Source organism: Molossus molossus, unplaced genomic scaffold (genome assembly GCF_014108415.1).
Source record: "Molossus molossus isolate mMolMol1 unplaced genomic scaffold, mMolMol1.p scaffold_m16_p_8, whole genome shotgun sequence".
In the NCBI taxonomy this organism is placed as follows: Eukaryota; Metazoa; Chordata; class Mammalia; order Chiroptera; family Molossidae; genus Molossus; species Molossus molossus.
In genome coordinates, this window is record NW_023425402.1 from 79,314,951 (window position 1) to 79,342,850 (window position 27,900).

A 27,900-nucleotide genomic window follows, 5' to 3' on the forward strand; every position below is an offset into this window, starting at 1 on the left:
AAAGAAAATCTGAAACCTCCCAAACACAAGTCCAAGGCACCTTGTAAACTACCATGGCCAACACTTAAAACCAAGACCAAAATCATACACCATACATTGGATAAATTGAGCTTCCAAGTCCAAGGTTTATGCTTCCTCTGTTCTTTTCTCTGGATGATTTAATTAATTAGTCTGCCACTTTTCCAGATGTCTCCTTCACCTGTGCCACTAAATTACTTTTGAGTTCTCCCAGGTGGCAAATTAGCCATCCAGCTTGAGCACTAAGTGGAAAAAAAAGTCTCTTACTAACACCCTTGGAGATTGTTTGAGTTAAGTAATTTTGTCCTACAAGAATGGATATGTTTGTGTTCAGAAAAATTGGAGAGTGTATTTTTCAGAGATATAAATAGTACTATTAGCATTAAACACAACAGAAATTTAAAATACCTTGGTTTTAAGTACATTAAGTACATAAAATCCTGTAAACAGAATTTAAATGATATATTATTTAAACTGTTCAGTTGGTTTTGAAGAATTATTGTCTTTTGGGGAGATATTTGCTATCATGGTAATGTTTTTATAAAAGACTTATTTTCTGTAGACCCATACTGCAATATTTATGAATGAAATGACATGATTTCTGGTATTTGCTTCAAAATCATATGGCAGGGCCATCTGTATCAGGACACAGACAAAAATAAGATGGGCCAAGAGCTGAATATTGTAGAAGCTGGAGAATGAGTACTTATGGGTTTCTAATGCCAATCTGCCAACTTTCGCATATGTTTATGATTATCTTTAATTAAAATATTTTTAAAACATTGGGTAAAACATTGAATGAATTAATTAGTACCATCAAATCCCAAGTTGCTAGAAGAGACTGTCAACACAAATGTAATTTCTGTGTCCTCAAGTTCCATGAAGGCAAGATTCATGACTTGAGCTACTTTATAGCCTTTCCATGTACTAGTGTAGGAGATTCATATGTCTTTTGGATGAATTGGTGATCTTTATTCTTGTTACTATAATAAATTTGCAGTGAATCATTTCTAGCAAATAATACGTATCCACATAAACTTTATTTTATTAGAAACTTCTCAATAAGTAGCACCCACCAATCATCAGATTATTTCAAGCAAAAACCTAGAGTCATCCTTGATTTCTTTCTTTATTTCATACTCCATGTGAGGTGCATCACCAAATCCCATTTGGGTCCACTTCTATAGTGAACCTCTGCCTGCCTCTGGCTGCCCAGTTCAGTCTGCTGTCATCTACTGTCTGGACGACGGCCACATTAGATGCCACTGGCGGGAAAAACCGGTGCAATCCAGCTCCTACGATTCTCCCAGTTTCCATTTTTGTTGGAATGATTTTTTAATGTAAATCGAGGTATGTCAGTCATCATAAAACCACTCAGTGATTCATATTGAATTTAAAATAAAATTCATATTTTTTTTCCTTTTTTTTAAATCCTCACCTGAGGATATTTTTTCATTTATTTTCAGACAGAGTGAGGGGAGGGGGGAGAGACATCAATGTGAGAGAGACACGTCGACTGGCTGCCTTCTGCACGGCCCTGACCAGGGCCAGGGACCTTACCACAACCAAGGTACATGCCCTTGACCAGAATCAAACCCGCAAATCTTAATGGCTGATGCTCCAACCGCTGAGCCAAACTGGCCAGGACCAATTCATACTTCTTACCACAGCCAACAAGATCCGAGAGTTTGGTCCATTTCGGATGTGTGTCAGTCGCTCAGTTCTGGTCTCTGAACAGGCTCATTGGGCACATGCTGCCCTGGAGCCATTGCCCTTGTTCCGTTTGCCTGCAGTTCCGTCCCCAGGTCTCTTCATGACATGCCCTTTTGTCATCAGTGTAAGTTGTCACCTCCTCAGACGCCTTCCCTGATGTGTAGTTCCTTTATAACTGATTACAGTCTGCCTGGTTTATTCACTTGTTTATCATATTCTTCCTCCAGTAGAAGACCTGTCTCTTATCATCTCTCCAGAGTCTGTCACACTGCCTAACCCATAAAAACCACATTCTGGTGAAATCTAAGACAGGATCAGTTGTAGGACGCAATATTCTAAGCCATCAAGAAAATAGAACATTGCAAATTAGACTGTGGCACAATGCTAAAGACTGTTGATTATAAGATAATCTTGACTTCTGAGATATTAAAATGTTGGAGAAAATGCATGCTTGAATTGATGAAATACTTACCTAGTTGAGTAAAAAGATGAATGTACTGTGATTAATCATGATAACTTGTTTGTGGTCTTTTCAGGAAGTTATTCTGAAAAAGACAGAAATGTAGGGGCCAACAGATGTAGGCAATGAGTAGCATTTTATTTGAACAAGTGTGAGTAATTCAAAGGATTATATGAGTAATTGTTCCAAACCGCCAATGACTAGTTTATCAGCAGTGATTAAAACTTTGTAGGTGCTGTGTGGGCTGGTAAACTTGAATTCTCAAAAACACTTCAAGACATTCATGTAGTTGTCCTGAAAGTAGGTGTAGGCCCTATTCTGTAAAAGGAAGAAAGACCCCTCCCTGCAAAGATGGGGACAGTTAGCAGTGGGAAAATGAGGGACTATGATCATAGTATTTCTGTTTAATAAATATGAGATAATTTGGTTCAGTATAGTGGGGTATGGATTTTGGAACTTTCAGAAAGAGGCAAAACGCAAACAGTGTGACAGTGCATGTTCTGTGGCAATGGAATAGAGTTGCAGGCAGATTTGAGAAGCACTGAAGAAGAGAAGGTACTTGGTTGGATGTTAGATGGTAGGTACCCTAATGTGGTCTAGTAATGAACACCCCTGCTGAAGGACTGAGGAGATAACCGGCTCCGTTAGGCTGCCTTGCATTGTTCTGGTCCCTAAACGACATTCCATCTCTATAAGACCTGACTGTTCCTAGGTAGCTGTGAAATTACTACTTCCACTGTTATCGTTTCTGTGGTTAGAATAAAGAAATTGATAGGTGAGGGAGGCCAGATTAAAACTTTGACCTGGGACTAAGAAATTCTGGCTGTTACCCCCAAAAGTAGATTCCTTCCCAATACATAAGAGTCACTGAGATGACCCAAGTGAGCTCCTTCCATGTGGGGTTTTCAGTGGAGAAATGTCCATACTTCTCAGGTGGCTTCATGCTCAGCCCTGAGCTCTGCTCTGTCTGAATAGCCTCACCTTTCTAAACTCGCCTGTGTGCATCGGTCCTACTGCTCGTCTCTCAGCCCCGCTGAGGCTGCGTCTTTGAGCTGAGATGTGCCCTGAGGGCAGTACATACTTGATCCAACTGGGATGTGGGAAAGGTGTGGGTATTCCTACTGGAATGTGCTGTGTTCTGTTTACCTCCGGGCCTTTGCCCATGTTGTGTCTTCTGTCTGCTTGAAACACCTGTAATCTTATCTAAGTCCCACTAATCTTAAGATCTCATTTTAAACCTCTTTTCTTCCAAGAAGCCTCTTCTGAACCTCCCAAGTGTGGGGTTACCAAGCCTCCCCCACATCCTCCCTGACCCCCGGGCGGGCATACTCACCGCTCCACGTCACAATGGCCTCTTCAGTGACAGACAGAAGCAAAGCTTCAGCGCCTAACCCAGCACTGGGCTCAGAATCAGGCTTGGTAAATGTCGACAAAATGCTAAAAGAGGAGACATTTATCTTATTTATTTATTTATTTTTGGTGTGTGCCCCTAGCGGGAACTGAACCCAGGACTCTCTGCTCATAGGCTGAGGCTCCAACCGCTGAGCCAAACCAGCCAGGGTGAGGAGACATTTATTAATTCTTAAAATGTTTTGTCCATCTCACTTTAAGCCAGTTTCTTCTAATATTATACATGGTTTCTGTCTGTTTACAAAACTTTAGAGGACCTCTGTCTTGAGCTATACATGACAGTGATTTATGATAAAAGATAATGGTGGATATAATAACAGTATCATAACTCTGTAACAACGTAATAAAATCTGATTGTAACTATAGGCAGACTCATCCAAAAAAAAAAGAAAAAAATCATTTGGGGTAAGTATTTGAAAAACTTCTCTGGACCATGTTCTGTACAGTTGTAGCATAGAATTATGTAGTCATTTCCACTTTCAACAGGTAGGTGCTAGTCGGGAGGCTTGTCCAAAGACAGACTCTATCGGTTCACTCTCAGTCTGCTCAAGTCCTTTGCTGACACTAAATATATTGTTCCCACACATCCCTCAGTGTGCAGTTCCTTAACTGCCTTTCCTCCAGTCTGTGCCAGATAAACAGCAAAGTTAACAAAAGTTACAATGAGTTTAGTGTTGTTTTTGTTTTTAGCTGTTCTTAGTAATGATGTTTTTCTTTCCCGGACGGGGTAGCTTTTCCCCATTCCTCCCTCAGTCTTCACAGCAGGCATTTTTCATTAAGGTCAGCGAGTTTTGCTTCCCAGAATGTCAGGTTCACCCACTGAAAAAGACATGGTGCAGCACTGTTTGTCAATGGGAGCTGGCACGGCCCCTTTGCTACATTACGATGAGCAAGAGAGATTATGATGCTATGAAATGTTCACCACTTATGGAGAACATTTGAGGTACTTCTGGTTCCAAACGAGTTTATTTCCTTTATCTGTTCAAAGTTAGTTGTGACCCGGCCAGTGTGGCTCAGTGGTTGAGCATCGACCCATGCACCAAGAGGTCACCAGTTCGATTCCTGGTCAGGGCACATGCCCAGGTTGTGGGCCCGATCCCCAGTGGGGGGCATACAGGAGGTGGCCAGTTGATGTTCTCTCTCATCAGTGTTTCTATCTCTCTCTCCCGCTCTTTTCCTCTGTCTCTAAAATCAATAAAGAAAAAAAATAGTTTAAAAAAATAAAGAAATGAAAGTGAGTTGTGCCCACACTTTGTGCTTTGATCTTTATTGTAATCTTTACCACCACCATGTCCGAATCCCGCATAAAGTGCCCAAGGCAGTGTTCCAGGGTATCCACCCCCACTCAAACTCTATGGATTTGAAGACGTGCATTTTATAAATTATGGAAGTGGTAGCCAGGTCTCATTAGGATTTTTTTTTTTTTACACTGTTGTGATTGGTTTAGTTTTCTTAATTGTTCCTGTGATTCTGATAAGAACTCTTATTATATGTTCTCTACATGGGAGAGGCAGGGAAAATAGAGGGATTTTTGGCAAAAATTTTTAAATTACTATAATATATATATATATATAGAATCTATTCTTTTGTTCTTTTCAAATAAATGTGCCTGAAGATAAATGCTGAGGTATTCTGTAGCAAAGTTGGAAAATCTGAAACACCTGGTCAATCTAGCTGTTTTTTGTAGCGGTGCGTTGTCTGAATGCTGTCTCACCGTGGGGTTTCTTTTTCTTTCTTTTTTTTTTAATCCTCACCCAAGGACATTTTTTGTACAGATAGAGTGGGAGGGAGAGAGAGAGAGAGAGAGAGAGAGAGAAACATCGACGTGAAAGGGACACTTCGAGTGGCTGCCACCCACACGGCCAACCAGGGCCGGGGACAAACTGCAACCGAGGTACATGCCCTTAGCGGGAACCGAACCCGGGTCTCTCTAGACCGCAGGCCGATGCTCTAACAGCTGAGCCAAACCGGCCAGGGCTCACTGTGGGGTTTCCAGAGAACAGGATGATAATTTGCATCTTTGATGAGCCTATGGTTTAGGTCTATTGAAATTCACAAATACTATAATGATAGAGAATGCTTAAACATACTATAAATCATTTTAGAAACATTATATAGTGATTAATTATTGTGGTACTACTCAATGTAGGTACCAAAGTGATTGCCATTTACTATGTTAGGAATCATGACAAATAACAGGTAACTCTTTACTATAATCATTAAATCAAGAATACTATATATATTTTTTAAATATATAGGAGAGATGTAATAACCAATGCGTTTTATTTTCTCTCGCATCTGCTCTTTCACACAGGTACAACTTGGCCAAGTAGAAATCAAATGCCCTATCACAGAATGTTTTGAATTCCTGGAGGAAACAACAGTTATCTACAACCTAACGCATGAAGACTCCATCAAATATAAATACTTCTTGGAACTTGGCCGTATTGATTCCAGCACCAAGCCATGTCCTCAATGCAAGCACTTTACAACCTTCAAGAAAAAAGGACATATTCCCACCCCTTCCAGATCAGAAAGCAAATACAAAGTAAGCATGTTCACCAGAGTTGTGGGTTAGATGGCACATGATGGGAGCAGCCATTAGGCCAACTTGTGGTGGGCAGTAAGTGGGCTTCCTTCCCTTGCCAGAGTCTCAGGTGAGTATATATTGGCTCTGATTCTGAAAATGTATGGTTTGGGGAGGCTGATGATAAGAAAACACTCTTAAGGATTTAATTAGGATTTTTCTTTGACTTTAACCATGTTTCACATTCCTCTAGTAGCATAATTGAAAGGTTAATCTTTAAAGTAATTGTCATTACTATTACTAAATATTAGATAAATACTAAGGCTCTCTTTAAATTTAGTATAAGCTTGACTTGTTCAGTAGACCTGATATGAATCCCATCTGGCTCTGTCTGTAATAAGTAAAAATAGTATAAAATGCTGTTCATTCTTTTATTCAGCAAATACAAGAGGTCGGTGTATGCGAGGCAGTGTGCTAACTTTGGTGGATACAGAGGCAAATGAGACATAATCCTTGCTCTAAAAACTGTCTAATGACAGTGAGAGACATGTGCTCTAAGATGACAGTTAGCCCAGGTCGGTTTGGCTCAGTGGTTGGAGCGTCGTCCTGTGGACCAGAGAGTCCCAGGTTCGGTTCCCTCTAGGGGCACATACCAAAAAAATAAATAAATAAATAATAAAATAAAAGGACAGTTAAATAAAATTAGTCAAAAAAAAAAACCAGACAAACAAAACATGAAACCCAATACACGTGTGCTTTCAGGACACTGATGGAGGAGTTGGGGTTAGGAAGTCAGGAGAGGCTCCATGGAGAAGATGCATTCTCCAGGCAGATAAACAGATAAACCGTGGAGAGGATTTTAGAGCACGAGATGAGTCAGTACTCAGGCCTGGAGGCCAGGCAAGCATGTGGGAAACAAGTGCTTGGTAGAGCTCGAGGAGGGGGCATGGGGGAGGCGGCTGGTCAGGTATTTAGGAACAGATCCTGAGCCTTTTCCGCCGTGCTCAGAAGTCTGCATCATTCCGGAGGCGTTACAGACCCATCATGCTGGCAGCTGAATAGAGGGTGCCAGCGGAGGCAGGGAAGCCTGCGGCCGGCTGTGGGGGGACATCTTTGATTCACAGCCTTGACTGTGGGTTAGAATCACCTGGGGAGCATTTGGAGCCACCAGGGCCCAGGCCCAGCCCGGAACAATTGTCTGGAGACTTTTTGCACCTCAGTAGGTGACTTTAGTAGGCGGCAGAATGGGGACACTTTGAAGTAAAGGAAGTGGAAAGTGGTGAGGCCCGCGGCAGTAGTTTTCATCCTTGTCATTACAGCAGAATGGCAGGATGAGGTGGTCTCAAAGGCTGCGTGAAGTCATCTCAACCTCAGGTAAGTTCTCACCTGTGTTCCGTGTCTCACGAGCAGTGGTTGCTACATTATTCATTCTGGAGCTTTCGGGGACCAGCTTTAGCAGGTAGTTTTCTCCACCTTTGGTAGGTTAGGGAGAGCCTCTTAATGACTGCTTGGTCTTCGAAGCTGCGTGACTCTCATAGTTCATTGCTTTATTTCCTATTTTTGTGCAGTCTAGTCTCTTTAAGCATAACTGTAAGAAGAAAAAAAAACAAAACACTTCTTTTTTTCTTCTCTAAAAAGTGTATTTTTGAGGTTATAAAATTTTATAACCTAAATAATACCCTCGCAGTGATTTTGAATGCTGACTTACCAATAGAATACTTTTATTTGACTCTGTATGTTCTTAGGTTATTTCATTTCAATTCTATGTGATTGATGATATCAGAAATTACTTGGTTTAAAAGGACTTATTATATAACAGGATATTTAATTTTTCCTAAATTAGGTTTAGAATTATCTATTATATATTTCATATAATACACAGTTATATAATTTATATATTTATATACTTATATATAAATGTATATAAACTCAGACTATACTATTCTAGAATTTGTGTTAATTAAAATATGGATACATAATTGAATCAAAGTAGAAACAGTTTAAAACTATATTGCTCTTATGAAGGGGTAAAAGCAGTTATAATTTAAGGTGCAATTATAGCAAAAGTGAAATGTGACAGGTTTCATTTCATCCCAGATCACCAACTTATGTTGTAATGAGCCTACCTGATCACAATGCACATGTATTGAGAGTGAAATATGGGAAATATGAAAACTCTAGGATCCTATATTGATATAATTCTGAGTGAGCCGAGGATACTGATAACATCTCTCAGTTCCAGGCTTCCTCCAATGTCTCCAGTGGGGCTGTAGGAAAGAAGACAAGCAGGGGACAGATGGATCAACATCTCAAATCTGCAAACTTGATTGTTTTGTTTTTGGTGAGCAAAGGGGAAGGAAATTTAGGGAGAGGGGGAATTCAGTACAAAAAAAAAAAAAAAATGTTACTGATTATGAAGCAGTTAAAATCCACAGGAATGGGTGAGGGAAGAAAATCTCAACATAAAGTTGAACCATTAAGCAACTTTCAAGAAAAATAAAGCCACTGCAGAATTGGAGGATGGTTATGGTTATTGCTCTTTGCTTTTATAAAAGATCTATAACAGAAAATGTAAATAATCCCTGTGTTTTATAATCCCTGTGTACAAAATTCTAGGAATAATTCAAGCAATTCCTGGAACAATGATTTCACTGTTTTGTGTAATATTTATATAGCATTTTTCACCATTGAATCATTGTACTCCAGGCTCTCACATTAACATTTACTACCTATTTACATGTCTCTACCTGTCTGGATGTTACGAGTAGGGACATGGATACTCCAGCAAACCAACTGTGACATTCATGATTTCAGTATCATCCTAACTGAGACTAAGATCTTCATTCTTTGCAATAAACCAATGAGTATTTTTTTAATTTAATTTTTTTAATTTATTTTTTTATTGTTATTGTTGAAAGTATTACAAATGTTCCTCCTTTTCTTCCCCATTGACACCCTCTGCCCCGCTCCTACTCCCCACCCCCTGCACTCACTGCACTGTTGTTTGTGTCCATTGGTTATGCATATACGCATATAAGTTCTTTGGTTTATCTCTTCCTGTCCCTCCACCCCCTTCCCTCTGAGGCGTGTTAGTCTTTTCCCTACTTCCATATCTCTGGATCTATTTTGTGTGTCAGCTTATTTTGTTCACTATATTCAACAAATAAGTGAGATCATATGATAATATGATACTTGTCTCAAATATTATTTTAGGTTTGCTGTATTTTTAAAAATTACATTTCCCCAATAACAGAACCCACTTCCAAATTAGTGTAGTTTATCATAACCTTAAGGGTAGTGAATTCAAGTACTTGAATGCAATAAATTGAGTCATAAGGCTACAAAAAACAAAAAAGGTTGCTACTAATGTGTGACATATCTGGGTAATTCAAAATTGCTTTATAATATTGTTTACAGCCTAAAGCAGGTTTTGTATCCATTGCTAAAACCTTTATAATGTATACTTCAATGTTATTCTTTCTGAGTCATTGAGTTACCATATCTTAATCCAAAACGTCACTCTTTGAGCATTTATTATGGATTCAGCTGTTAATTCAGAATCATGTAGCATAGAAGGTTAAAAATTTCTTAAAACTATCACAGCTAATGTATAGCAAGAAATACCTTTGATTGTATCTTAGATGAAATTTAAGATCTGAAATATCATATTTGGGGATTTCATTTGTATAGTTTTTTTAATTGTTGTTTTGTTTTGTTTTTATTGTAAGTACCACTTAGGAATTTTTTGTACTCAGTAGATGGAAAAGGGGTAAACAGAATCTATCGACAAGAAGTAACAAAAACTCTTAGATGCCAGTTTATGCTTCCCAGCCCTCACTCAACATCTCTCTTCTGGCAAAAGTTTGAATAAATAGAGCTTTTCATTATGTTCTGAACTCTGTCAAACTCATACTATATCAAATATAACAAGTGCATTTCTGAATTGAGAGAGTTACATTTAGACAACCTTGCCTTTGGTCAGATCCAGCCTTTGTCATTCATAATCTGTGTCTTCTTGTCCCTTCAACTCTTGTCACGAGACCAAAAAATTTTACCATTCCATTTCTGCAAAGTTGATTTCATTTTTCCAATTAGAAATCTAATTTCTTTTCTTTCTTTCTTTCTTATTTTACTTTTGTTACAGATGTTTCTCCTTTTTTTCCCCCCCATTGACACCCTTATTCCCATCCCCCCCACACTGTCCCCGGCTTTGTTGTCCGTGTCCGTTGGTTATGCATACATGCATATAAGTTCTGTGGTTTATCTCTTCCATCCCTCCACCACCCCCTTTTCTGAGGGTTGTCAGTCTGTACCCTACTTCCACGTCTCTGGGTCTACTCTATTCCTCAGACTGTTATGTTCATTATATTTCACAAATAAGTGAGATCATGTGGTATTTGCCTTTTTCTGTTTGGCTTGTTTCGCTTAGGATAATACTTTTCAGGTCGTCTCAAAGGATAAGAGATCTTTCTTTCTTACAGCTGCACAGTACTTCATTGTGTATATGTATCACAGCTTTTTTATCCATTCGTCCACTGATGAACACTTGAGCTGTTTCCAGATCTTAGCTATTGTAAATAGTGCTGCTATGAACATGGGGGTACATATATTCTTTCTGATTGGTGTTTCAGGCTTCTTAGGGTATATTCCTAGAAGTGGGATCACTGGATCAAATGGAAGTTCAATTTTTAATTTTTGGAGGTAACACCATATTGTTTTCCATAGTGGCTGCACCAGTCTGCATTCCCACCAGCAGTGTACTAGAGTCCCCTTTTCTCCACACCCTCGCCAACACTTGTTGTTTGATGATTTGTTGATGGCAGCCATTCTGATAGGTGTGAGGTGATACCTCATTGTTGTTTTAATTTGCATCTCTCTGATGATTAGTGATGTTGAGCATTTCTTCATATGTCTCTTGGCCATTTGTATGTCCTGTTTGGAGAGGTGTCTATTTAGCTCCTCTGCCCATTTTTTAATTGGGTTCTTTGTCTTGCTTTTGTTGAGTTGTATGAGTACTCTATATATTTTGGAAATTAACCCCTTATCTGATGTAAACAGTTCCTATAATGTATTAATCCCACTCCAACTGCAGGTCAGTACAGGGAACAAGTTATGGTGGGGGAATAAAAATGTTGAGGTTGTGGCTTGAATGGCACTCAGGTGATGCCTGGTGACCGATGCATCACCAGCACCTACAGTTTTTCTCCATAGCAATTATCATCTGGGATTTTATGGTGTATTCATATGGTTATTTACTTAAAGTCTCTCTTTCCCACTGGTCTCTAGGAGGCCAGGTCCAGGCTTGCTTACTGCTGATAACCTGTATCATGCACTGTGTCAGGCAGAACATGCTCTCCAAATATATTTGTTGAAGGAACCAATAAGTAGGCCAGTGCATACATCATAATGTGTGTTGTAATAAATGTGGATAGAAAGTACTGAGAGCATAGGAAAAGAAAGGATAGCAGAGATTGAGAAGGCTTTAATAAAGAATAAACACATTAAACTAAGCCTTGAAATCTTGAATTTGCCAAGCTAGAAACGGTAGGAAGAACACTAGCTTCCAGCTAGATTGAAGCTCTCAGCCTGCCACTTACTAGCTCTGGAACCTTGATACAGTTTCTACTTTTAATGGTAACTGGGGTGGTAGCAGTGCCCATCTAAGAGTGTAGTAAGGGTTAAATGAGGTCACACATGTTAAGTGCTTAGCACCATCTCTGACACATCCTAAGTGCTCAACACATGCTAGAAATGATTATGCGTGTTCTCAGTTTGGGCAAGGGCAGGAGGATGACCAACCCTGGGTTATCGGGAAGGGGATGGAGAAGTAAAAAATAAATAGAGGTGGAATAAAAGATTGTGTGACTGAAGGATAGTGGGAATAAAGGAGGGATAAAACTGACTCTGTCTTGAGGAAGAGGAGTGGACTTTAGGGGATGGAAAACTAATTTAGTTTAAAATGTGTTGGTAATGTTAAGTTTAAAGACCCTTTAGGGCATCAAAGAGATCTCCACGATCTGAAGGAGAGTAGTAATATTTGGGTGGGGGTGGTCATTGAATTCACAGAAATGAAAAAAGTGTTAGGGGAAGTAGGGAAAGTTGTTTTTCATGGGAGAAGAGGATTGAGAATGATGAAATGTCATTATTTTACTGAGATTAGGGCCGTTCTACATTTTCTTCTTATTTCCAAGTGTCAACAAATCCCCTTTTTTATATTGACTTTGAGTGCGTTGAACCGCTTACAGAAATCAACATAGGGAACATGTTAGAGGTAATTCTCTAAATGGTTTCCTTGAGGCAAAACTAATAATAATCTCCCCTTTTCCTCCCACAAATACAGCAAACCTTGATAACTCACAGAATGGTGCTTTGACTCATCATAAGGGAAAAGAAAAAAGCCAGTAAAATGTCATGGGGAACCCTGCTCTGTGTTCTTATATATTTAGCATTCTTTCTTCTCTCTTGTAATTATAAACCTTTGGGTAGAAATCACATTTTATAAAACTGCACAAGTGCATTATTTCCTCAAGTGGTAAAATAACTTTTCTGAGGTCTTTAGGAATATAATCAAATTAATGGGTTTATTATTCCTAACTGGTGTACTTTAAATAATGCTTAAGTGGAAGGCTGGAATTTGGGTATTACTCAGGTTCCCTCTTCCTGTGTCTGTTATTGAACCTTCTGTGACGTGTCCTGTACTCCAGAAAGCGTCTCCTTTGGCTGCTTCTCCAGATTCCTTACCGTCTCAATTTCTATTTGCATTTGACCAATGGTTGGCATTGGCAGAAAATAGGAGGACGGAAGGAAAGAATAGGAGATGTGTTACTTCCACACGCCCTTCCTAAGTCGGTGCAAAGCTCTCGCAGTAGCTGTCTCCCTACATGACTGTAGCTTCCCCCTAGACGTTCCCTCCCCTATGACTCTTATTCTCACTGGGCTCCAGAAACTTCTTTACTCCCTTGGTTCTCTGGCCCTGGGAGTAGCAATGGATGCCCCCTATTTCTGTGTCTGGGTGGTTGTCAGTATTTTGTTGGTTCGAATCCCAGATGCTCCTCTTCATTTGTACATATAATAAATAATTTGCATGTGCACTTAATATATAGCCCTGGCCGGTTTGGCTCAGTGGTTAGAGCGTCGGCCTGCGGTCCCGAGAGACCCGGGTTCGGTTCCCACTAAGGGTATGTACCTCGGTTGCAGTTTGTCCCCGGCCCTGGTTGGGTCGTGTGGGTGGCAGCCACTCGATGTGTTCCTTTCACGTTGATATTTCTCTCTCTCTCTCTTCCTCTCTCTCCCTCCCACTCTATCTGAACAAAAAATAGAAAAATGTCCTCGGGTGAGGATAAAAAAAAAAATTAATATATAGATGAATGAATGGATGACTAGTGCTTAAGCTTCCTTCTTCTGAACATGATTTGAGATTTTTTTCTCTATATAAAAATGTTTAAAGCTTTCCCATGACAGTGTAGTTAGTATGCTGCTTTGCTCTTCGGTCTTTCTCTGACACCAGCACTTAAAGTTGACAGTGTTTGCAAATTGAGAATTAGATGGTACATCAGCCCTGCAGGATCAGTTTAGTTCATGACACACAGTTTTCTCTTGGCATTAACACATCATTGATGTCAGGATTCGCTGGAAAACAAATGTTATTTTTGAAACCGTTGTTGCTAGCATAGATTTGTGAGGGAGAGAAAGATGAACTCGCCTAGCCTAGTTGAAAGAAGCCAGCTTAAATGGGCATGTTACATGTTACCTTTGAAGGAAACTATATCACACAGCTATGATGCAGTACTACTCAATTTCATTACAATGCACTTCTCCCTCTAGTTACATGCTTTGTTACAGTTGTTCTTAGTTGCTTTCTTGATGTATAAATTAGCCATGCTATTTTACAGAGTCTTGACTTGTTCTTGAACTTCTCATCAAAAGACAAATATTGGGATTCATTTGATATTTTAGCCCCCCTCTGACAATAAAAAAAACTACAATAATTGTAATAATCAAGGCTCACAACTACCTTAAAGTGACCTGCAGTGGGACTGAGAACTGTTTGTGTTTGTTTTTCACTATTCACATCATATCTTGGGTCTTCCATATAAGAGAGAAATGAAGAATTGTGTCTCATGGATGGCCTGCTGAGTAGTGGGTAAAAAAGTAAGCCAAGTCTGGTGCTTATCATAAAGTGGTCTAGAAGATGTTAGGACTGTGTGTTTCTCACCTCCATGCTCTGTATTATCACTTGGCCACATGTCCCCTCTCAGATCTGTAAGGGAACCTAATGCAGCAGGGGGCCTGTGCATAGTCCTTGCTCCAGAGGCTCCCAGGTGGCCCTCGCACAGACAACTTCCATTGTCAAGGAACTTGCTACTTATAGAATAATTCCTTTCCATTTTGAAAGAATGCATTGTACCTATGGGCTGAGATCTGTCTTTCTCCTGCTTTCACCTATTGGTCACAGAGAACACTTCCATTTCCTCCTGAGACCATATAATTAGATGGTCCTCCTGCGGCTTTATGGGGGCATCTCTGTGGGATGTTGGCCTTACTGTGTGTGTTCAGTGTAGAGTATCCTATCGAAAACAGAAGTGAGCTTGGGCTACGCAAACCAGGATAGAACCTTCTTGTACTGTTTATATTCCAGATGAAGAGCTGGGTCCTCGGGAAAGTCTATGAATGCTTAAAAGCGTTTCCAGGCAGTAGAAACAAGATGGATTGGTATGAAACAGGGATTTTTAAATTGGGGACAGAGGACTCTTTTTAAAGGACAAAACCCCATTCCCCAAGTTCTGACATGCTGCCCTGGAAGAGTGGCACTCCCAGCTGAGAAGAAGAGCTGTACCAAGGGACCGTGTTGGCCGTAACTCGTGTGATGCACAGCTAAAAGGAGACTGCACGCCGATGTGAGGGAGGTCGCTGAAGTTACATGAGCAACTACTCTATCTGTGCTGGTTATCTTGTCATGTGTTACCCTACGTTTTTGTCCCTATTTGGTCCCCAACCTTAAGAGAGTTTCTATTCCATTTTCCAGCTCAGTTTCAGCAAAACTGTGAAAAATTAAGGGAAAGGGTTACTTGGCCATGTCCGGACAGTGGTCAGGGAGCAGTGCTGGTGAAGCCGGTGTGTTGTTGGCGCTGCCACCAGGGGGAAATTCCCACGCAGGAGGTAAAATCTTAGGGAATCAGAATCAAGGCAAAACAACAACAACAACAACAACAACATCCCAAACAAAATTAAAACAAACTCATAGATACAGAGAACATGTTGGTGGTTACTGAAGGGAAGTGGGTTGGGGGGAGGGGGGAGGGTTCGAAAGGGTGAAGTGGGTCAACTGTATAGTGAAGGATGGTAATTAGACTTTTGGTGGTGATCACTTTGTAGTGTATACAGATGTCAAATTACAGTGATGTACACCGGAATATACCAATTTTACCTCCGTAAAGATAAAATGGAGTCAAGAAACCAACTCATGCTTTCCCACGTGGAGAACCTCTGTCTACCACAGTGCTTGCCTCAGTACTTGCTCTTCTAGGGGAGGAGATGATGCCTCCCTGCAAGTGCTTGAGGCCATGCATCAAAGACTTCTTTTCTCATCTTTGTAATACCCTACATTTCTTCCAGAATCTTCTCCTCTTCAAGAAAACCATCTTACGTTGTTACCAAACTTTTTACAACTACGAGATTTGCCTATTATTTACATATTGATCAGTTTCTTTAGGCAGACCCTAGTCTGACAGCCAGAAGTTTTACGTGTTTTATATAAGGAGTCTTTCAGACCACAGTGTATTTTATGGGACCCATCAAGAGCCTAGGTGCATTAACGTAAAAATAATTGGACCCGGTTTTTGGACACTTCAGCAAGGCCCAGGGTCAAGCCAACTGAAGTGGCATCTCTCTTCGGGCCACACTAGCACACTTGCTGTTTCCCCAACACAGCATGCACATGTGTTCTCAGGCCCCTTGGTGGCTCCGGCCGGGACTTTTTCCTGAAGTGTTGCCCCAATACTTATCCCAGTGACATTCTACTCATATTTCCAGGCATATTTACCCTCCATCATTCCCTGGAGAATCTTTCCCATGGTACTTACTTGTCTCAGCATCCACTCTGGCAGTGATTATGTGGTTACATACCTCTTGAGTGTGTATCTGTCTGCCTTCAGTAAATTCCTTGAGGACAAATATTCTCATGTGCCTAAAATCATGACACTCGGTATCTGCTGCTTGAAGGTGCTCAATAAATATTTGTTGAATGAGCAAATGAATTGATGAATACGTTTTATTACTGAGTATTTGTCTTAACCAGAAGTTCGAATAATGCAAATTCTTCTTGGAAAACTGAGTTAGCTTATCTTTGTATATGCTGCATTTACCTTTGGACGTTGCCTAATATTTGAGTTTGATAAGTAATGATTATTTGATTTATTTAAAATAATTATGTATGTAAGACTGCATAGAATTTAGGCAAGGAAAGACTTATATGGGATGCTCTTTGGCTTTGAACTGTTTTATTTTGTGCATTATTTCTTTAATCGGCATGATGAATTGTCAGGAGAAAATACCATTTGCATAGGAAACGTGGGTTGGTTTAACTTGTCATCTTAGTGTTTTGTGCATCAGATGTCTGGAAAACCTAAGGGAATTCAAAAGTTAAAAATGTAAAGTTCTTTCATCTTTCATGGATTCTGGGACACATGTATTAAGATTCCTAGCTCTGGTAACTTTATTCTTGTAATACTTGCAGCCCTGCCTCTTGGAGAAGAGTTTACACATTAATGGTCAGTAAAATGTCCCGTGGGTAAAATATTTAATAAGCATCATCTGCTAACGTAAGGATTAATGACATCATCTCAGTCACTGGTTGTAAGTTCGATGTGTTGGTGTTTCTTTGAATGCATTTAATGTTGGCCAATATATAGTACTTGCTATGTGCAAAATAACTCATTTGATAAATAATTTACTGAGTACCTTCCATGTGCCAGAAGGTCTGTGTTGCTTCACTCAGGAAATACAGGATGAATGAGATGCAGCCTCTGCCCTCGGTGAGCCTGGGGTTCTTCAGGGAGATGAGACAGCTGCATGCTCTTTCAGACAGATACTGAATCTGGTTGGGAAGAACAGGGAGGACATATTGAAGCAAGTGGCATTTGATCTGGATAAGATTTCTGTAGACAGATTGTGTTCATTGGACTTTCTCCAGTTACAAGGAGCAGAGATGTGCTCTCTCGAGCTACCCCACTTAGTGAGGTTCACTCTTCAATCTCAGCAGCTGCCAGCAGACCTGCTGGAGCACTGGACACTGGCTCTGGTAGCCGGAGACCCCTGTACTGTCTCACTAGCAGTGACTGTCTGCTGCTCCCTTCTCCTGGGGTCTGCACTCTGGTCACCAAGCTCGCCTCCGTCTTTGCCTCCACAGCAGAGGTAGAGTGTGTCACCATGTCACTCCTCAGGAGAGAAAGTCTGACTTTTCTACTCTCTGTTCCACAGTCAGCACCCCGCTGCACAGAGCCCATGCCAGCCACCTCGGAGGCTGCTTGCCAGCCTCTGGATACAGGGCTCATTGCTGATGTAAATCTGTTGTGGCCTGGGAGATGGGGGTCACATGGTCTAAGCAAGTGCTTCTCAAACTTCAGCATGCCTGTGAATCATTTGGGGACCTTGTGGGATTGCAGCTCCAATTCAGCAGGTCTCGGGTGTGACATGAATTCTTTGTTTCCAACAAGCTCCCAGGTGACACTGATGGTGCTGCCCCTCTGACCCCACTGAGTAGCAGGGATAGAGTGTGGTGACCTCTATGAGAAGCCTATGCTTGTTAGATGGCATTTCACGTGAAGAAATAAGTATGAATAAATTAATGGAGGAAGATGCAGTGTTGCTGTCTCTATGTGTAAATTTAAGGCCAATTTTGGATATAATTAAGGTTAGAATTAATAAGGCATCTTCAGACCAAGAAGGCAGTATTTAGACCATTCAGGGGCAGTCTCTGAATAACAAGGATGTTAGGGTTGTTGGCTAGTCGTCCTTTTATTGTTTAATCCAAGGCAAAGCACTAGTTATTTTAATGTTTTCTGCAAGAGACACTATTCATCTTTACTTGAGAGCTTTTGCAGTTTGCCGCCAAGTCTGTGTTGATAGTGAGGCTTGGCAGGAGGATTCGCAATAGGACTTAGCTGTTTATTGCGAGAAATTGATCACCAGAGTCCCTCTTACTGACACCAACTGTCAGATTCCATATCATTCTGGTACTTAGGAGGATCACACATTTCTAATTGTCTTCATTCGAGATCCATAGATGGACAATTTAGCACTTGGTCCCAAACATCCTTGAACCATTTATAATGTCTAACATCCATAAAGTTAATCCCAGTTTCAAAGCACCATTATACACTGATTCTTCTATTCATTTCACAAACATAATCTAAGACTGTCTGATTAAAACCCAGAGAGGTTTTTTATTTGACGATGCTGGAGTCCAGTGATTTAGAATTATGAATAATGTCAAATAGAAGAGAACTGAATTAAATATTGCGACCCTTCTGACATAATGGCAGATACATGAGGGAAAGTGAAATCTTGGGTCATCTTCCTCATTTCATTCATTACATTTGAAAATTACATTCACTTAGACCCCATGTAATATTTAGATCTTTCTTCACGATTCAATGACATAGGAGAATGATTGTCTTATATTCTTTTAGTATCTGGCGCTCACACACTGTAACTCAGTCTTCTTACTTTAAATAACTTATATTCACTTTCATGATCAGTAAAGGCAAAGATGATTATTTTAAGTGACTGATAAGTACTGTCTTTTTTTTTTATAAAAGCCAAGGATTATCTTAATTTGCATGAGTAAAATCTTAAAAAATATTTTCAAAGTTCACCCTATGTTGGTAATCATCTAAAATTCTACCTTACTGACTAGTTTAGTTAGATGACCTTCTTTGACTTCTGCAGTTTGGTTTTCCATTGTCAAAGAAAGAATGCTGTTTAGTTTGAGCAAGGGTTTTGGCACAGTAAGAAGAACGCTGGCCTTGGAGCCAGACACAAGTCTTGTTCAAATTGTTTTAACATAGACCTGCTACATTGCCTTGGGCAAGTTATTTAATCTCTGTGAGCCTTTGTTTCCTCCTCTGTAAACTTGGGATGTTCATACCTACTTTGCAGCATTATTGTGTTGATAAAATAAGCCACCCATGTGATGCAACAATGTAAACATTACCACGGAACACAATTTTACAAATACATAGACATGAAGACTTGAAACATTTCTGACAAAATATTATTTTGTTTTGATATAAATTAAAAGCAGAAGTACGTTTGTTATGCATATTTGCATGTGAAGAACATTCTCTCTCCTTGACGGAAGGGAAAACTGCAGTGCTCTGAGTTATAAGTGGAAGACTAGTGATTAGAATTGCCACTCGGTGGATGTACATATTGGAACCACCGTTGTCAAAAAGTAGTTTTCCAAAAGAGTAAGTAGTGATTTTGTACAGTTTGCCAAAAGAAATTCTAATGATTTTCCAAATGTAATCAGTAAATTCACTCGTGTTACAGTGAGATAATTAATATGCAAGAGCTCAGAGAAAAATAGTCAGTTATCAGTGTTCATAGTTAGACGTTTTATTGATCACTTTAATCAAACAGGCCTAGGAAAGTCAAGTGATGCCCATGTTTTTAGAGAGTGAGGACCAGAAATACTGTGTGAGAATGAGATATTTCACTGTCATTCAAAACAAAGGAAGTCAGAAAAGGTCTTCCATGTTACTCAGAGGGCAAATATTTTCAGTAAACACACACACACACCGCCACACAGTGAAAATACAAAGACATCTTTCTGATGGTTTTCTCGCTCTCAGGCCACAGAGCAACCAAGACTGATATATTCTAATAGAATCCTTTGTGTTATTTTTTATAATTAACTTTGTTTAGATTAATAGCAAAAAAAGAGGGCTATCCATGATTTCAAGTGGTGCTTCATAGCAAATGCTGGTATAACAGTTTATTTGCCAGTGTTTCTTCATTTGATGAAGCATCGGGGCGGGGGGAGTAATTTTTATAAAAGTGAATGAAGCCATTGATAAAAGGAGCAATGGGAATGCCTGGGAAATTGGTTAAAGAGCAAGGCGAATTTAAGGGCAGCCACCTCAGTATGTGGATTTGGGGCATCGTGAGCCTTCAGCCTTCATTCTGTATTTCAGCCTAGGAGATTTCCTTAAGACCAAATTGATTTCCAGATTGTCCCAAGTGTTTCATTCTAGTATAGCAAACAGCCAGCTCATCCATGCCAAGCAATTCTTTCCTCCTTTAATAATAGCCCTATCTTATTGCAGTGTATGTCTTATGGAGGGGGAGATACTTTAAATCTTGACAAATTATAAAGTTTTGGCTAATTTCCCCAAGCATCACCATTGTTCTCCTTTCGACACTTTCAGCATTTCCACCGGTACTTAATCCTCCTTTTCCTCACGCAGATCCAGTGCCCCACTTGCCAATTCGTCTGGTGTTTTAAGTGCCACTCTCCTTGGCATGAAGGTGTTAACTGCAAGGAGTACAAAAAAGGAGACAAACTGTTGCGTCACTGGGCCAGCGAAATTGAGCATGGGCAGAGGAACGCCCAGAAGTGTCCAAAGTGCAAGGTGAGCGAACCTTTAGGAAGAAAGGACAGGCATGCGGTCCTCTGGATATCATTGAGCAATATTATTACACTATTGAAGTGCATTGTATGTGTCACTTTATTATTGCAGGTGTGGAGAAAAAGAATATCTGTTTCATTTTAGAAGAGTAATGATAGTGCCTAAGTAAATTGAAATTTTTATATACGAACAATGTGTATTCTCATTTGCATTGCATTTCAAAATTTTGGGAAGCTACAGATAAATAATTGATTTTAAACTCGCATATTCGTCTTTTCCATTTGAAAAAATAGAGGTGTGTGTACAGGGTAAAGCTAGTATGAAAATGGTGTAAAAGCATTATTTCCAGTTTGTCACATGTGTTAGAGTAGCTTCTCCATCAGGCAGGCAGAGTCCTGACAGCCCTCTGCTTGCCTTGCCCTCTGCCATTGCTCGTCACCTCAGGACTGCAGTAAACTGATCACTTGCTTTTTGTAAATCTGGCAAGATAGAAGCTAAGAGGTAACATCGGGACTTAGGAATTTTATGAATTCCATGTTTCAGTTTTCTCTTGATACTCATGTAGGGAACCAAGAGTTAGTTGCTATTTGAGCTTTGACCTTGATGTTGAAAGTCAACCATGCAAACAGTCCCGAAGTCAGTGCAGCCAGAAAACTTTGGATTTGATGCTTACAGGAGAGGAATTGTTGATATTTGAAGGGTTTTTTTTAAGCTCACATTAGAAAATGATATGTGTGTATATGTATATGTGCAGTCTATGAAATATGTGTGATTTCATAGAAATATGTGATTTCTGCTTTTTGCCAAATTAATTTTTTTCAATCATGTCTACATTGAGCTTTATTTCCTTTTAAGAACAATTCTGCAACTTCTTCCTGGAGATTTAGCACCAGCTAAATGAGATTTTAATTCTCAGAATTTTTTTTTTTAATTAATCATTGTGAATTCAACTTGAAGCAATAAAAGTGTATCTGAAGCCGATTCACGACCATGAATATAACGCACAGGTTCACTGTGCCAAATTCACATACTGGTTTGTATACATAGTAAATAAAAGTATTGCCTGAAATAACATGTTGTACTCTTAGCAATCGGAAGAAATTTTTGAAATAGTTTAGATGACATGGCTATCTTAAAAGTGAGGTCTAAAGACGTTTATGCTAAGCTTGCCTTGTCTACCCAGTAGAAGGCAAATGTATCTGCAAGTATGCTCTCAGTTGTAGGGCTTCTTCAGATCACTGCATCCAGTGCTCATTCCACTTGATTCTTCATCCAATGATGGACAATGGAAAAATAAGGCCTTTGCCCCTTTCTGTTATCTTTTCAGTTTATTGAAAGTTACTGCTCAGTTTCAAGCTACATAAAGACTATTAGGAATTTAGGTGTGCTGCTAAGTCGTTCTACTCAATACTTTGTATGTAAGTACGTATACTTTATATCTCTCTGGAAAGCTGTGAAACAATTGCCCGTTAGCCTGGCTGTAAGACTGTATGCTGACTGAGCGATGCTGCAGCATTATGCAGTGGGGAATTTCTGAATGAAGTGAGGGAATCATAAAAACATACTGGTGTGGCTTACTGGTTGAGCATTGACCCATGCATGCATCAAGGGGTCACCAGTTCAATTCCCAGCCAGGGCACATGCCCAGGTTGTGGGCCTGATCCCCAAAGGGAGGCATGCAGAAGGCAGCCAGTCAATGTTCTCTCTCATCCATGTTTCTGTCTCTCTTTCCCTCTCTCTCTCAAATCAATAAAGAAAAAATATTTTTAAAAAAACACACACCAAACATACATTTGTTACTATAATCCCTCATCTAACATGAAATGGACTGATATATAGAAAGAAAAGGCAGCCAACTGTAATGACTTTAACACAATGCACTAAAAACTTCCCCCAGTTTTAACAAATATAAACAGTTAAGAGAAAGCATACATGCTGGTTTCCTTATGAAGTAAAAGCTGAAAGGTTGGGGCATTAAAAGGAATTGCTTTTCAAATAGCTGGAAGGTAAGGAGCCAAGGAAGATGGAATCCGTTTACATGACTGTCTTGTAGCAGAGAATCTACTGTCTGTTGAGATTCAAGTTCCACAACATTTATGTCAGTTTAAGTCATATTTTATTGCCTGTTTTGAATACAAATGCTTTCAGTTTTCTATTTAAGCATATGACTTCAAAGCTTTGCATTTTCTTCATTGTGGTCTTCTTGATTGGACCTTAAAATTATATTGTCCCCATGAAGCATTTCTATTCTTATAATAGAAACCCATGAGGAGATATTACTTACGGAATTAATATTTATTTTATACTCCAAGGCTTTATTTTCATAAGTAATCCTTTTAAATTTATAAGCATAAAAAGGGAAGATGCTAGGAGTTTGTAAAAATAAAAAAGAAAGAAAAATTTCACACAGTGCTTCCAGATGAACAGAATAATAATTATACATTTTCATATGAATATATTTTCAATAGTGATAAACATATTTAACATTTTGCTGTCACAAAGATATATTTATATTTTTGTACCCTGCTTAGTTATACTTGTTTAGGTTGATTTATAATTTTAATAATAATTTTGACTTTTAAATGATTGTCTCATTTATAAAGATCATATAACATATGATAGAAATTTGGAAAAGAAAGGGTAATAAATCCATCCAGAATTCTGCCACTCTGGTATACTCACTGTTAACCTATTAGCATACCTCCTTGGCCATTCCCTGTTTAAGTAACTCACTTTATAAAGCTTTAATTGTAGTAGGCAGTAATTTAATATCCTTTGTTTTTCCACTTAGCATGTCAAACCTTTCTCAAGATATAAATAGTTTTCATAATACTTACTTTATTAATTATGTAATATTTTTGTAAGTATCTTTCTGCTTTTATATACCAAAGCTGGCTTTGTTTGGGTTGGGGATTTTTAAAAAAAAAAACACAAAAAAAAACATATATATATGGTTTTGAGGATATTTATCTTGAATATATCTTCTGTCCATAGTTTGGACTTTTAAAGGCATATTTTCTAAAGATAGAATTACTGGGTTAGAGGATATCAGTGTTTTTTGGCATTTCGTACATATTGCCATTTTTAAAATGTGTTTTCTATTAAAATAAATTATTAATTTATATAATATATATGCTAATTATAAAATGTCTTTCTTGAACATAGCACAAAACTAAATCTAATTCATGATCATTTTAAGTTGAAATTTTAAAAAGCAAGTAGAGAATTTAAATTTTGTTGGCGGTACTAAAATATTTGTTCAGTATTATGTAAAATTTATTTTTGAGACTACATCTTTATAGCACAGTTTAGATAATAAACTGAGTTAATAAGAAGAAAATTTACTAAATCAAAGAATGAGCCCTGGCCGGTTTGGCTCAGTGGTTAGAGTGTCCACCTGCGGTCCGGAGAGACCCGGGTTCAGTTCCCACTAAGGGTATGTACCTCGGTTGCAGTTTGTCCCCAGCCGTGGTTGGTCGTGCGGGTGGCAGCCACTCGATGTGTCCCTTTCACATCGATATTTCCCTCTATCTCTCTTCCTCTCTCTTCCTCCCACTCTGTACAAAAAATGGAAAAATGTCCTCGGGTGAGGATAAAGAAAAAAAAAAGAATGAAAAGTTAGGTGCACACCTAAAAATTAAACATAAAAATATACAATACAAAACAAATAAGTAACACTGTTGTAAGCAATTATACATGTACACTTTAAATTTAAATTATTAATGAAATACTTTGGAAACAGTATCAGGACTCGAATGATGCTTTTTTGTATTGTGATAAAAGAAGTAACAACAGCCCTGGCTGGTTTGGCTCAGGGGTTAGAGCATTGGTCTGCGGTCCAGAGAGACCTGGGTTCGGTTCCCGCTAAGGGTGCATACCTCGGTTGCAGTTTGTCCCCGGCCCTGGTTGGGTCGTGAGGGTGGCAGCCACTCGATGTGTCCCTTTCACGTCGATGTTTCTATCTATCTCTCTCTCTCTCTCTTCTTCCCACTCTCTGAACAAAAAATGAAAAGATGTCCTCAGGTGAGAATAAAAAAAAAAAGAAAGAACAACATAAAATTTAGCATCTTAACTATTTTATTGCAAATTGTGTTTTTCTGTGTCTTGTTTGAAAGCTTGAAATAAACTATTCTGAAGTGCACACATTATGATTCTTTAAACCAAAGTAATCTATTTCATTGTTTCTATTTTCAGAAAGCAGTAACCACGTATAATTTTATTGTTCAACATATACATTTTAAAGTCTGTTTACATAAAACAAATTTTAAAATGTGTATTTTAATTTACTATAAATGTGTGGCAGAACCTTAGCTGGGTATTTCTAAAGGCCTGAGAATTTTAGATTTTAGAAGAAGAATTAAAAAATCTCTGTATTACTGTCTAATATAACACTAAACAGTATTAAAGATAAAAACAGTTATTAAACCTTTAAGAGTGTGGGGGAGAACTTTGTAAAAATGGTTAATGAGCCAATCTTCTGGTTGTTCCTCAAAAGGTTTAATATTAATCAATTAATGTTCCTTATCTTAACCAGACTTTGACTATTAGCCATATAATAATTTTCCTCTGTAAAGTTTTAAATTGTTAAAACACTATTTTTTTCCAAATGCCAGATATTCCCTCTTGATATTTTTTTTTTTAACAAATGTACTTTCAAAAGAGAAGTAGACACATCTTCAGACCCTTTAACTGATAGTTTGATGAAAACCAGTTTAAAGTAAACAGGACGTTAAGGTTAAGAAACAATTATATAAAGAAGGTAGTATATAAAGGAAGCATTGTCTCTTCAAAAAATATTTCTCAAGTAAATACTGCAACATATTACCATTATTAAATGTGGTTAGTGAATCCATGTATATTACTTTATTATCTCTAATTTTTAAAATGTTTGAAATAGTTCATGATTAGAAATAAATAAAATGTAACAATAGAATAGAAAGACTGTAACATTCTGCCTCTGGGTCTGCTTAAACATCTCTATTTGCCAACACAACTTCCAAGGATTTGGCTGTTACATGTTTTTTTTGTTTGTTTATTTTTCTTCCTCAGGTAAAAGTTAAATGTTGCTCAGAGTATGAGCTTACTAAAGCAAAGTTGGATTAGTATTTCTCAAAATGGTTAACTTTTTTTTTTTTTTTGAATTTGGAAAATTAAAGGGCAATCTCTCAAACATTCCTTTCCCAATGAGGTATATTTATACAAAAGTAAGAGGAATATTTATACAACCATTTATGTAATGTGATAAAAATACAGTCACAACCAACTAGATTACATGCAGCTGATGGCTTTAATTTTTCTCTTATATAAATAATCTCACAGCTCGATTTAGGACATTTTCTAAGACACTGATTACAGTTAATAAACTAGGAAATTACACATTTTCATAGGTTAATGTAAGTTAATATAAGTAATGTGATTTGTGAATTAATAAACAATTAAGTCATTTATTTTATTCCAGGTTCAATATACATTTTCTGTATTTCTAGGTGACACAACAGTCTTTTTAATTTTTATTTTTTTATTTTTTTTTATCCTCACCCGAGGACATTTTCCCATTTTTTTGTTCAGGTAGAGTGGGAGGGAGAGAGAGGAACAGAGAGAGAGAGAGAAACATCGATGTGAAAGCAACACATCGAGTGGTTGCCACCCGCACGATCGACCAGGGCCGGGGACAAACTGCAACCGAGGTACGTGCTCTTAGCGGGAACCGAACCGGGTCTCTCAGGACCGCAGGTCGATGCTCTAACCGCTGAGCCAAACTGGCCAGGGCTATTTTTTATTTTTTAAGGAATGCCAAGATATGAATTGGGAGTGCTGAATTCTGATATGCCATTTTATTTTATTCATGAAGATGCATTTGTACAATCTCTGTATTTCTTTTTGGTGTTAGCACCATAATAATAATTATAATAACAATAATATTATCTAACATATACTGATATTTGCTACATTTTATCCTAAGATGCTAAGTTCCAATGTGCCATCTAGATTTTAATCATCCAGTATCTTTTGGTAAAACCCTAAGATTTTACACAATGATGCAATATGTAAGTTACATTTGTTGTCTAATTTAATTCTCAGAAGAAAGTTGTGAGGAATGGTTAATTACCACTATTTCAAGATGTAGAAACAGTTTTAGAGAAATTAAATAACTGGACAAAAAGCAGGCAGGGGAAAGTGAATTATGGTCATTCATAACTTATTCTGATTTTTTTAATTAAGGAAATTTACTTGTCATGACATCTCTCTTTAGATATTTTATTCTCTTGAATCCTATAAGATGCTTTGGGCAAGAATGTATTTTCAGAGACAATGATTAATTTGCCCTGTTCACATAAAGTCAGCACAAAAGCTATGTCTGTGGGCTCTTACATCTGAGCTGTCTATAGTTGCTGAAGAACCTGGAATATTAACATTGGATCCCACAGATAATCCTGAAATTCTCTGACAGTGCCTATACCACTATAAAACCACCTTCAGGGAGGGCCCATGGCTGCTTTCAAATAGTGCCCATTCCGAAAATAAAATACCTTCTTCTTGACTCTGTGCTAACTATCCATTTTAACTCTCCAGATTGCTTGAAATCACTACTTCTTGGAGCAGTGGTAATCACTGTTGCTGTTTTCTTATTCTGCTAAAGTCTAGACCTTAGTTGTGAGAAGAATGTGATTATTTGATGGCAAGTACTTTCTAGGATATAAACTATAATGCATCCAATGCCCCATCTTTATGACAAATAATTTCAATATTTGTTTGCTACCCTGAGATTAAATTTATACTGTGACTCCATATAACATTTTATTTAAAAATCAATATAATATCCTAAGTATAATATAAAATAGAAATAAGTGAAAATAATATAGTGAAATAATGTGTATTTCAACATATCACTGCTTAGGTAATATGATATTAAAAGTCATAAAGAAGCAGTCAATCTTTTTTGCACCTATTTGTAATGCATAAATTTGGACAGAACCTTGAAATGAAGCTTAAATATGAAAATAACCCTTTATATTTGACATTTTAAACTGAGGACACTCTCTCTAACATCAATAAAGAAAAGAATTAAAATGAGGACAAAATAAGTATATATATATGTTTACATATATTTATGTATGTATGCATATATGCCTATGTATTTG

At 38.3% G+C, this 27,900-nt stretch overlaps 1 protein-coding gene across 1 annotated transcript in view; it reads left to right on the top strand.

Annotated features, from left to right (window-relative positions):
• The window catches only part of RNF217 (ring finger protein 217), a 119,995-nt gene that overhangs the window by 72,988 nt on the left and 19,107 nt on the right, over positions 1-27,900 (top strand). The window contains exons 2-3 of the mRNA XM_036248596.1: positions 5,916-6,149; positions 20,597-20,761. Of these exons, the coding sequence (XP_036104489.1) occupies positions 5,916-6,149; positions 20,597-20,761 (399 nt within the window). The remainder of the gene's footprint in view (positions 1-5,915; positions 6,150-20,596; positions 20,762-27,900) is intronic.